Source organism: Cebus imitator, unplaced genomic scaffold (assembly GCF_001604975.1).
Source record: "Cebus imitator isolate Cc_AM_T3 unplaced genomic scaffold, Cebus_imitator-1.0 Scaffold238, whole genome shotgun sequence".
NCBI classification, from domain to species: domain Eukaryota; kingdom Metazoa; phylum Chordata; class Mammalia; order Primates; family Cebidae; genus Cebus; species Cebus imitator.
Window position 1 is genome coordinate 297,757 of NW_016107553.1, and position 13,203 is coordinate 310,959.

At 40.9% G+C, this 13,203-nt stretch overlaps 1 protein-coding gene and 1 pseudogene across 1 annotated transcript in view; both read right to left on the reverse strand.

Moving 5' to 3' along the window:
- Window positions 1–308: 308 nt before the first annotated feature.
- Window positions 309–1,927, reverse strand: LOC108282287 (annotated as a pseudogene).
- Window positions 1,928–6,890: 4,963 nt separating this feature from the next.
- The window catches only part of PLCE1 (phospholipase C epsilon 1), a 103,866-nt gene continuing 97,553 nt past the window's right edge, over window positions 6,891–13,203 (reverse strand). Inside the window, exon 2 of the mRNA XM_017498160.2 lies at window positions 6,891–7,190. Coding sequence (XP_017353649.1) covers window positions 6,891–7,190 — 300 coding nt within the window. The remainder of the gene's footprint in view (window positions 7,191–13,203) is intronic.

A 13,203-nucleotide genomic window follows, 5' to 3' on the forward strand; every position in this document is an offset into this window, starting at 1 on the left:
GAGGGAAGGGTGGCAAGGCAGCTCCTGGAAGAACTCACCCAGCACAGCTGCCCTGGGCTCAGGACCCTGGTTTCTGTCTTTCAGTCTAGTCCCGAAGATGTTTATATTTAGTAAATAACAATTTACTAAAAAGTCTAGAGAAATAGAAAATGTTAGCTCTAAGGGGTTAGGGGACCCAGCAAGAAGCCAGAGCTGGAAAGGCCTGCTCAGCCACCTTGACCTCCTCCTGGGCCCTTTGGCTCTGGCTTCTTCTTGGTTTTCTCCTCCGTTGTGACTTCTTTTCTGGGTCTTTCTCTCTTTCATCCTATTTAGACCCTCCAGGCTTTTTTGAAGTTGGAAAAATTCTTGCAGCCACCCTCTCCCTCTACATCAGAGTTGGAGAATTTGTTCTCACAGGCAATTTGTTTTTTGTGACAGAGTCTTGCTCTGTCACCCAGGCTGGAGTGCAGTGGTACGATCTCAGCGCACTGCAAACTCTGCCGCCTGGGTTCAAGCGATGCTCCTGTTTCAGCCTCCCAAATAGCTGAGATTACAGGTGCACCCCACCATGCCCAGCTAATTTTTATATTTTTAGTAGAGACGGGGTTTCACCATGTGGGCCAGGTTGTCCTAAACTCCTGACCACCGGTGGTCCACCGGTCTTGGCCTCCCAAAGTGCTGGGATTACAGGTGTGAGCCACCGTGCCCAGCCTCACAGGCAATTTGTTTGTCAGAGGAACAGATGGAGATGCATTTGTCAGGGTCTTCTTCGTCCTTGTTGTCACTCTTCTCTGGGTTACATCATCAGCAAAAGTCCACATTTGGGCCCCAGGTGTGTGGCGCAGCATTCTCAGGTTCCCAGAGAGTTGCTATTTGATCTTTTCCAGGCATCATTAGTGATTGGGCTAGTTATATTGGAAGGACTGATACGAAGCTTGAAATCTGGTCCAAAGCATTTGAAGTAGTCATTATATGGGAGCTCATTAGGGATCTCTGTGTCCAGCACCACAGCTGTTTCCTATGTCCAGCACCAGGTGACATCGCAAATGATGTAACACTACTTCCTAGCATCAGCATCAGCAAAATGAAGCTCATAACAAATTCCACACACTTGACATGCCCTTTGATATTCAGATTGAAGCAACCTAACTGATCCCCAGATGGAGTCTGAGTCACGCTGTAAGACCACAGCAGTAGGCTGGAACACCTCCATTACTTCGGACATATCTGGCTTGAAAATGGCCTCACAGTATTCATTATCAATCCCATCTCAGAGTGGGTAATTAATAGCATAATGCTTGCCTTTGCCAGCCCCAATATCCCATAGGTCCCCAGTTCCTGGGAAGTACTCTCCTCATTTATGAAAGAACACAATCATGACCCAGTCTGTGGCATAGAAGGCCTCTTCCACGCCATCACTGTGGTGAATATCAAGGTCAATATGCAGCACCTCCTGGTGTTTCTCTAGCAGGTCCAGGAAGGGCAAGACTGTATCACTGACATAACAGAAGCCAGATGCCTCAGACTTCTTTGCATGGTGCCGTCTGGTTTATGGTGATGTCTGCCTGCGGCTCACTAAGTTTCACAAAACTTGCCACAGAGCCGCCCGCAGACAACTGACAAAACTCCAAGAGGCCATCAAATACTGGACAGTCCTCACCAATGTTGAATCTCTGCGCCTGCTGGCTGTACTCAAACATGTTATCTGGATGAATGGAGTGTAAGAATTTAGAGTAGTCATCACTGTGGTACTGGGTCATCTCCTCGGCATTGGCTTTGTGAGGGCAATAGAGTTTCATTTTTCAGTGGAGACTGTAGTTGAGAAGCAAATGATAAATCATGCCAAATTGGTGAGCTGCATTGGATGGCCTTGTCCAACATCCTTATCATGGTAGTAACAGACTTTCCTCCTGGCACCCTGTGTCTGCACTATCTTGCTGGCCTCCATCTGTCAGAAAGATGGCAGATTTCTTGCTGGCCTCAGTAGGTCGATCTGCCCTCCCTTCTACTACACAATTTAAATATGAACAACTATGTTTTATCCTAGTTATATGTAATACTTAATACTTTAATTTATGTGCTTTACCTAGCAACAATTTGAGAAGGAAAAATTTAGCTTAACACACTGAATTTATTATGTTGGCTGGTACAATATGCACATTTGAAAACACTTAGCTGCCTTATGTGAAAAATCCTCTTGTCATCACTTTATTTTTCAAATTTTGCCATTTTTAGTACTCCACATTACCATCAGTTATCTCACTTTTTTCTCTCCCCTTTATCTTTATCTTGTTTTTATGATTTTCAGTAAGTAAAACATTGAAAAAAAAAAAAAAAGAAAAAGCAGGTGATAGCTTTGAAAATTTCTTCCTAATTGTTGACGCCAATAATTCTTTCAATTGTCACTGCTGTAGGGTGTTAGTCCTGAGATTCTAACAAGATTAACGAAGAGAGGGAAAAGGGCACAGGGACAGGAAGTGGAAGGATCTTCATTGTATCAAACTAGTGGAAGTCCCTGGCTGAAAAGCATATGCTCTCTATTTTTCCACTTTGAGATGGCACACCCTTATGATTAAGGGCATACCCTTGCAGATCAATGCTTCATATCAGAAAGTGTCTCTTGTTATTTGGCAAACTTTCAGCTTTATAGACAGACCACCTTTGGTGGCAGAAAAGCAGGCATGTTTGTGTTCTGATTGTTGGCTTTCTGTACCAATCCATAAAGCCCCAAGGCTGCAGAACTCTAGACAATCAAGCCTTGAGTTACCCATTCTTGACTTGTGAATAATGATCAACTCGTTGGACATTTTCTTCTATTCTCATCTACTACAGGTGACCATGACCCCCATCTCATAATCATAACCACTTCCAGAAGAGGAGTGCTTCGGTTCTTTCTTACATCCTAATAGACGAGGGAGGGGATGAAAGGCCTACACAACATGCCTTCCCCCCCCCCATTATTACTTATTATGATAAAATACATACAAGATAAAATTTACTATCTCAACATTTTTAAGTGTACAATTCACTGGTATTAAGTACATTCATATTGCTGTGCAACTATCACCACCATTGAGCTCCAGAACTCTTCATCTGGCAAAACAGAAACTCTTAAAACACTAACCCCCCATTCCTCTTCCTCATTCCCTGGTAACCACCTTTCCACTTAAGGTCTCTATGATTTTGACTACCCTAAGTACTTCATATAAGTGAAATCATACAGCATTTGTCTTCCCCGCTCCTTTTTCTCTTTACCAATTCCTTTTAATCCACCTTTACCAATTCCATTTAATCCACTTCAAACATGTTTTCTCTTATGGAAGAGGTTATTCTTTTGAACTTATTCCTTTTTCTTTATCTCTAGGGAAAAAATTTACATCTCATGCTGCCTCCTTCCACCATTCTTCATACCATTTATAAGCATCTTGTTAAAAAAATTAGGGAAGAAGTTACTGGGGTAATTTTCTGACTCTTTCATATAGGTACAAGTTTTGAAGCGTAATTAACCATAACAAAAAGCTACAGCTGCCAACATCTAGAATCTCAGAAACGGCTAAAAGTCCTTTTCAAGATCTCCATAAAGGTTTTAACTCTTTACTCATCTTTAATAAAATTATTGCTTCCCAACAAGAAATGTCTTCTAACTCACTTGTATTGCTTTTCCTCGGAGGCTAATGCTCAGTATTCCAATAATAGTGTTTTCCTCTTTATTTCATGGGAAATGTGTGGATTTCAACTGTGTTATGGGTTAGAGAGGTTCTGAGAACTAGAATCTGGGAACCAAATCACAGCATTTAATACTGCTTGTCCAGGAAAGTGTTCTAAGTTCTACATAGCTCCTGGGAAATGAACTTGTAGAATATAACCCATTTATAAACTGGATACTAAGGGTGTATTATATATTCCCCGATAGATGGAAGCTGTTGGCCAAGTCTATGCCACAGGACATATGCTGAAGAAGAAGCTGACAACCACATCACAACAGCTGCATGTCCTCCTGATGTCCTGGCAGAGTTCATGGCCATCAGAGCTCAAGACTCACTACCCAATGTGTTGATCCTATATATTCCATAAACACTCTTTACTTTGAAGACCTATTTTCTTTTTACTTAATTTTTTAAAATTTGACAAATACAAATTACATATATTTTTCATGTACAACATGATATTTTAAAATATGTATACATTGTGGAATGGTTCAATTGAACACTGAAATTGAAATAAGTATACATTGTGGAATGGTTCAACTAACATATGCTTTACCTCACATACTTATCATTTTTAGTGGTGAGAAGCCCATCTGGCTTTCTAATGCATTTTCTTCCACTACATGTTAAAGGAATATGTTTAACTGAGGGACATAAAGACTTTCAAAACCAAATGGGAGAGGATGCTGAAATTGAAAAAGGTTTTCAAGAGAGTAAGTCATGACTGCAGAAATAAGTTTGGGGCAGAAGGCAACCAGCTAATTGTATAATTCAGCAGGAGTTTCTAGGGGGCTCTCAGAAATCATCAAAGAGTTGCGAAACAAAAAGTTGAAACTTCCAACTCTTGCATAAAATGCCAATTTAAAAATAACACATTAGCTGACAGTCTGGTGAATGTCAGAACTAGAAATATTGATCTATGAGGCTCTATTTTGAACAGGGAAGTACAAATAGCAATCGAGGTCAAATTACTATCAGGGGTATAGATGCACACATCAGCAGCCTCTTTTTTTCTCTCCATAGATCTGTGGAAGACTGGAGACATGCCTGCCTTGGCTGGGCAGCCTGGATATCCATTTCTTTAACAATTAATGGAGACAAAAGAATGTGGCTTTTATTGACTTTTCTTTGCTGAGGTTTCACATTTCAGGCCAAGCCATTCCTCATAAAGAATATTAAATCACTATCCAAACTTTTTGTACACTTAAGAGCCACTTCCACATTATTTGCCACTTACCTCTCTGCAGTTTCCTATATTATTTGATTACTAGGTGCATACAAATTTGGCCTCCTCATTAAAATGATGAACACCTTACAGGCAAATAAACTGACTTACACCTCATTAGGCTACCCTATAACACCTACACACTGCTGAGCACAAAGTGGGTAAATAAAAATTGTATCTACTTGTCATGGAAAATATGGCATTTTGAAATATATATACCTTGTGGAAAGGTTCAAGTGAGCTAACTAACATATGCTTTACATATTATTTTTTGTGGTGAGAAACCCATCTGGTTTTCTAATGCATTTTATTCTACTACGTGTTGAAGAAATATGTGTAATGGAGGCACGTAAAGACTTTAAGGCCAGGTGTGGTGGCTTACACCTGTAATCCCAGCACTTTGAGAGGCCGAGATGGGCAGACGACCTGAGGTCAGGAGTTTGAGACCAGCCTGATAAACATGACAAAACCCCATCTCTACTAAAAATACAAAAAATAGCCAGGCAAGGTGGTACGTGCCTGTGGTCCCAGCTACTTGGGAGGCTGAGGCATGAGAATCACTTGGACTTGGGAGGTGGAGGCTGCAGTGAGCCAAGATTGTACCACTGCACTCCAGTCTGGGTGACAGAACAAGACTGCATCTTAAAAAAAAAAAAGTCTTGGAAAACCGAGAGGGTTTAATTAACACGTGTTGATTAACTCATGGGATAAGGCCCTGGTATACAATCACAAGCATTAAAACAATGCCAATTCCACATGCCAATTTCAGCCCAACTTCCTGGGAAGAGTATGATTAAGAATGCAGGCTTGGCACTCTCTGGGAGCCACATCAGAGAAGAGAACCCTTGAGTCCTGTGTGTAGAGAAAATAGCTGCCACCTAGAGACTATAAACTCTATGAGGACAGGTATTATGTTTTGTTCCCCTTCCAGCACCTACCACCTAATAGGGACTCAAAAAATGTGTTTAATGGATGAAAAACATGAAGCCATTAGTTTCTTGGATTACTGTCACCAAATCTTGTGTTATTCTTCATTCATTTATAACCAATGCCCTGAAGTTTGGGCAACTCCAGAAATCAGACAAATTTGGCACCCAACATAGTACACAAGGAGGTTATGGTATTCCTCTTAGCCCTCTCTAGGGGTGTGTGTGGGAGGGTAAGGAATGGAGAAGGCTGAAAATCAAGGAGGAAGGTCACTGGCCTGCTGGCCTTGGGTCTCAGGACTTGCTGTGCAGAGACAATAGCTGCTGTCAGATTGAGCTCTGGCAACCCCCAGGCAGTGGAACGCTGCTTTGCATGGTCCCTGTCTGGTTGGCAGCTTCTTGCCAGGGAAGGCTGCCAAGCAGCTTGTGACAGCTGTGTACAAGTCTCTGGGGTTCTTTGGTGCACTACCATTTCTGACTTGCCTGTCTGCTACTGGTAGGAAGTAGCTGGGAGCTTCAATTGCCAAGGGACCCCATTTTCCATTGGCTTTCATTTTTCAGTGGGATGCCTGCCTATCTTGTCCTTCAAGATGGGAGTAGCTGAAAGATGGCCTTTGGCTTTTCTGGTCAACAGAGACCTATTAATTCTGTGTATGAAGGAGATCTATAGCTCATTCTGCTCCCAACCACAGTGGGTTTTCAATATGACTGCTTGACCATATTTGCTTCCTAGCATCTTATCACAGTAACTGACATCTGTCATAAACTACAACTAGGAAAAACCAACTGCCTGAATCATTAAAAAAAAAAAATTAAAGATAGCATTTTAACCATTTACTTCATTTGAAAAAAATTTCAAAATCTTAATGACTACTATTTGGAATGTTGACACCTTAGGAGATTTCAATAAGGGACCACCTGTTTATATTCTCTTAAAGAAGCAACTTTTACTTAAAGTTGCTGAAAAGTGAACTCAATTTTCCATCAGGAGACGCATAAATCTTAACTTAGATCCTTCTCTGCAGTCAAAGATAAAAGGTTAAAAATGAAATTTCAGGCGTTACCTTTCAGCATCATTCGTCCAGTGGATCCTCCAAAAGTACTGAGAAGGCCACTTCTTGCTCCCAAAGAGGTGGTTGCTTCTAGGAGAGAACCGGTGATGTATTGCGATATTGATGTCCTTTGGAGGGTGGCACGATACTCACATACAGTGTCTCGGACACATTGCTTTAAGCACGGACCAATGCTTATCCTTCCATGGGCTGTCTCAGAGGCTGGGAGCTTTGTGAAGAAATGGAGTAGAGCTCCAACTGTATTTTCTGTTTCTTCTCCTCTTCTCACTGCATTGTAGATCTGTGAATAGCACAAAGTACAGGAAGTATTAATCTAGTTTCTTAGAAAAGTAAATTAACTTGTTGACAAAATGCCAAGATGACTTATTAAGAAAGAAGGCTCAGATGCTCCTAGTGCAAACACTCTGAGCACTGGGCTCATGCATTAACCTGAACATTCTACAGACACCATCTATTTGGAAAAGCTCTGTGTAGTTATAAAATAGGCCATTCAAACATCTCTGTTATCAAACAGAGAACTTACAAGTCATACCAACCAAAAATACACTCAGCTCAAATTTCTCCTCCTCAGCAGAGCAAAGCTCTTCTGCAGAGAGATAAGGGCAGATCTTTCTCTCTTGTCCTCCTGAACACTCCTGAATGACCAACCATGTCTGTCTCCCTCCACTGAGTACTTCAGCCTCAATGGACTTTTATGGGAAATCTTTTCTCCATGCTTAAACTGAAGTGAGGATGAGAGGGTCATGGGGAAAGAGAACTTCCCTATTTCTCCCTTGGGCATAATCCTTCAGACTGTCAGCTGAGATCAAAGTCTTTGAATCATTTTTTCTCTTTCTCCTCTCCACCTTCCACATCCAATGAGTTGATAGACCCTGCTTACTCTTCTTGCCCCATCTATGTCACTATCCTGATTTCTTCTCTCTTTACCACCTGAATTCACCAAGCATTGTCTCAAGAAGATGGCACTGTTAGGACAGGTCCCCAACCATGTCTCCAATCCATTTCAATGCAGTCATTCAACGTGCATGTATATAGTCTTTGCTCTGCACAAGGCACTGTGTTGGAAGATGTGGGGAAAGTGCAAAGGACAGCACACATCTCTTGTGCTGCTGCAGGATTTTACAATCTTCGATGAGGCCTGAAAATTATAAGGTTTGACATTATGGAAGGGAGGATTTGGAATTTGTCAAGCATTCTGAGAAGCCAGAGACTGCTGGATAATATATAAACAAACATGGGAGAGACATAACATGCAGTGAGATAATCTGGCTCTCTCATGGGGGGATAAAGGTGTACTACATTGTGCTCTCTCTATCATATATCCCATGAGCACTTTGCCTTGGCTGACTTGTCATTCATTCATCAAACCAACAAATAGTTACTGTTTATATACCAGAAATTGTGACAGGCCCAGATAAATAAAATCGTTTCTCTCCTTAGAGTTCACAGTCTAGTAAAGGAGACAGAAAGAACAGCCAAGAGCTTAGAGTAGGTGGAAATGAAGGTCACCTCCTTCGGTGACATTGATGAATGACCAGGGAATAGAAGACTCTCACTGCCCCCCGGGTCATGCATGTGCCCCCATGATGTTGCATCCTCCAAATCTCACCTTAACTATGGCCCATGGACACTCAAGAGGGCCTCTCTTGAGCTGTGCTAGGTACTTATAAAACCCCAGAATGCACCTAGAATCCAATTATATTCAAACTGTGTAGACCCTTACCAGATTTTGTCTGTCTTCCTCTTTCTACTGGTATATATCTGCCACTTGAAGATGCAGTGTGAATTCTTACCTTCAATTCTCTATTCTCTGTCATTAAATTTCTGGTGGCCAGCATGGCCATGGAGATGGTGTGCTGGGACAGAAAGAGCCCAGGTTTGGGGTCAGGTACATGAGATTGTACACCTGACTACCTTCACCAGATAGAGAACTGGTCATAAGTGTGAACAAGCTGACTTAAATGTTTCAAGACAGCTTCCTCCTCCGTAAAATAGGGATAATAACGCTCTACTTAGGGAGGTTGTGGGATTCACCAAGATAAACATGTAATATACTCAGCCCAGTGTCTAGAAATGATGGTCTTTACTGTTGAAAAAGCCTATAAAAGAGAATACACTCTTTTACCCTCAAGGAATAATAGGTGATTGTATAACTATAGACCATAATCTATGAAATGCATTGTGATTGGAGTTATGCCCTTGCTCTTCTGTATTTCTGGGCAATATTATCCTAACCTTATTTGGGTGTACTGTGAGGGCAAATGTCTTGCAGAGCTCAAGACATAGTTTTCTTCTCTTTGCCTCAAATCATATAGGCAGTCTCCAACACACTAAGTCCCATGTAAGTCCTTCAGAAGTAACTGCTCCAGTTGTTTAAGCAAAAGAACTGACTGAAGCTTGATGGCTAAGGAAGGCTTAATAGGGAAAGCAGGATTTGACCTGTGCCTTGCAAAACAGGCATGTATCTAACTGGAGCAGCTGGGGAGACCACTCACCATGCAAGCAATAAGGACATCCAGCAGAGCAGGGTGTTTAGAGCAGGGTGTGAGTGCAGGGAGTAACTGGGGAATGAGAAAGGTCAGCTGACTTGATAAATGAGAGCCTGGAATGTTAAAGCAAGAGCTTTCACACATCAGAGGCGGGCACCCTTGAGGTTTTTTTGCTTGTCTGTTTTCAGCAAAGGAATGATGCTAAAAAGGTTTTGTCTTAAAAAGATGACTAAGCTGGCAATTCCTAGTTCCTAATAGGTTGGCCTACTTTCTATACTTGCCATGCTGCTCCACTGGCTCATTGTGTGTTCACTCACTACCACGCATTCCAGTCTCCACATCAGGCCTCCATAGACTCCCAATGGTTTCTTCAGCCTCTTATCCAGCTTTTCCAAAATGTTTTCCTCAAAACATTCTATCTAATCATATTCTATCTAATCATTCTAAACAACGAATTATATGACCTAAGGACTCCTTGATCATGAAAGTTTAAAAAAACTCAGTAAATCTCTTCTCCTTTTGGAGGTTTACATTGCATAGTAGAATATTAAAGACAATTAGAAGGGTCAGAGTAAAGAAATTATTTTAATTTGCTTAATGGAGTATTTCCCATGTTATTTGACCATTTGGTTTTTAAGAACAGAGCCTGTAGATGTAGTGCTGTGCCAAATAATTAATTTGCTTTAATCTAATGGCCTTATTCCCATTTCTTTGACCTCTACAGAATCTCTGAAATAGGCAATCATCCATCCTTCTTGAAGTCCTTCATCTCTTGTCATCTCATTGTTCCATCTCTTCCTTATTCTGTGTCTCCCCTTCCACCTCTGGCCTTCAGGACAGTAATAATGCAATAGAAATGTACTAACAAGTACCTAATGTGTTGGGGGGGGGTCACAAATCAATTGACCATGGACCAGATTCAGTCAACAGACCTGTTTCATCTGACATACACTGTTTTAAATTCAGGAAAGTTTTAGATATACATCTGAAGTTACAGCATCTCCTAAATAATGAAACAATCCGATAACACTGAGCATTCCTACATGGTATCAAATGACTAGGCCTTCTACTGTGAGATGGGGCCTGAGTTCTCCACTGGATGCCAGTCCCAACTATTCATTAATGTTCACACCTGGCCAATATCTGGTTACCATTAGTATATGTGTCTGTGACCCTGTCTTAATAAAATACAGATATGGATATAGATATTTACAGCAAACATGTACTGAGCTCCTTCAATGTGTCCTCTGTGTGATCTTGGCTGTGCTAGTTGCTGAGGATAGAGAGAAAGCCACAGTCTCTGATATCAAAAGTTATTGCAAATCACCTCTAAGAAACTATTAATAAACATATATAAATTCTATGTTTATATTATGTAATATTTCAGCATTGTTATCAGCCACATGTTTCTAAGGCCCCAAACTTGTCTGAATAAATAAAAGATGAAGTGCTCTATGAATGAAGCTCTGAGCTTCCAACACCCTTGCCAACATCGTCACCACAAAGAACCAGAAAGAGATCAAATTTACTACCAAGACCTGAAATAACGCATCCCAGTCACATCCATCCTGGATGAGAGAAACTCCAGATGCTTTGTTGGAAAAATGCTGAAGTGTGGACAATGTGGTGGTAGATATGGCAATGTTCAGGGAACCTGTCAAAATCAAGGTATTGGCCGGGCGTGGTGACTCACGCCTGTAATCCCAGCACTTTGGGAGGATGAGGCAGGCAGATCAGGAGGTCAGGAGGTCAAGACTATCCTGGCCAACATGGTGAAACTCTGTCACTACTAAAAATACACAAATTAGCTGGGCATGGTGGCACATGCCTGTAATCCCCGCTACTTGGAACACTGAGGCACGAGAATCGCTTGAACCCAGGAGGTGGAAGTTGCAGTGAGCCAAGATGGCACCACTGCGCTTCGGCCTGACAACAGAGTGAGACTCCATCTCAAAAAAAAGAAAATCAAGGTATTTATCTCTTCCTAGATCACTCATGAAAAAGAAGAAATCATGGAAAAGCTCACATATAGAGTGCGAAGAAGAGACAGAAGAGAACAGTCATTACAAGTATGACCCTGGAGCATTGGTTTGAATTCTAGCTCCCATGCTTTCCAGCTGTGCAACCTTGGCTAAGTTGCTTTGTCATTCTGTGCCTCAGTTTCCTTTTCTCCAATATAGAATATAATAGTATCTGCCTCATACGGTTGTGAATAGAATTACACACTTTGATAAATGTAATATGATTAGAACAGCACCTGGAACTTAGTAAGCGCTCAATAAATACTAGTTTTTATGATGACAGTGATGAAGAGGATTGTGGCAGGCAACAAAAATGGCCATGAATTATTTCCTTCATTGATGATGTGCTAGAACTGTGATTTCCTTAACTAAAGGAAATTTAGCAAATGTGATGCAAGCAGTTTAAAAAATACTTGTGCTTTGGAGCTTGCTCTCTCTTGTTGCTTTTGCAACAACTACCGTGTGAAGAATTCTGAACTAGACTGCTGGAGGATGAGAAACCATAGCCCAGTCACTCCTGTCACCTTGGCTGATAACTTACCAACAGCCAGACACATAGTGAGACCATCCTAGATCCTAGATCATCCACTTACCAGTCCAGCTGCCGCAGATACATGAGAGACGCCAGCAGAGATCAGTTGATCGACTAGAACTACTCAACCAATTCACAGAATCATGGGCTAAATAAATGATTGTTTTGAAAAGTCAGTAAGTTTTGTGAGTGCTTTACTACACAGTAAAAGTTAACTGACACAATATGATGTGTTTGGAACAATAATAAGTATTTTAATTACTTAACAATTGAATCCCCACACTACCTCTATAAAGTTGATTCATTTTATAGATGGGAAAGTAAGCCTAGAGAGAGGTAGAGAAATACAGTCAGCTTTATACAACTAGTAAGAGGCTACGCCAGGATTGAAACCCAGATTTCTCCAACTCTGTGGTCCAGCTTTACCCATTGCTCTACACATTGTCACACGGTTAGAAGTGATTCTGGCAAGAGGTTTAGGTGATGTTTACAATGCTGTTGTTATTGTTTTTATTAATGATAATTCCCTTCCTGGTCATTCTCAATTACTTTTGAAAATAGTCAAGTCTAATGAATGACCAAATATGCTTCCTTTATGTGGAGATTTATAGTTTTAAGTTATACAGTAATATATATGCTTTTATCTTACTTGATTAAAACTAAACAGACTACTGCCCTATATGGGCCAATATATTTTTTGAAACAAAATCCAACATATCACAACATGGCATCCACACATGCTAAACAGCTATGTGAGCATTTGTTTATTTATCAATTGATTTATATTTACTGAGCACATACATTGTGCTAAGCCCAACTGCTGGTGTTCTACCAGTGAGCAAGATGAGCTTCATTTTCATGGGGAAGGCAGATAATAAACAAGTATACCAAATAAGTTAGTAAAAAACTGCAGGCTGTTGTATATAGTCAAGGCATATTTTGGATGTAGACTCTACAGGACTTGCTGAAATCTTTGGGAGTAAAGGAGAGCAGTCAGAGTTTTTATATTTGGTCATTGTTAAGTTTTTAGAGATTTAGACTCATATAGAGAGCTACAGATCAATGCTGCAAACTGTGAATGGATCCTTTCCATGGAGTTACACCCTTCCCATTTAAGTGCTGTGAAATGACATGGCTTGGAGTGGTTTGGGCAAAATGACTTGATATGATAAAGTGACGTACAGAAAAGCAAGCAAGGCTTAGGTAACACTTGCATAAATACTTAAAAAAACATTTGCAGTTCCTTGTGAC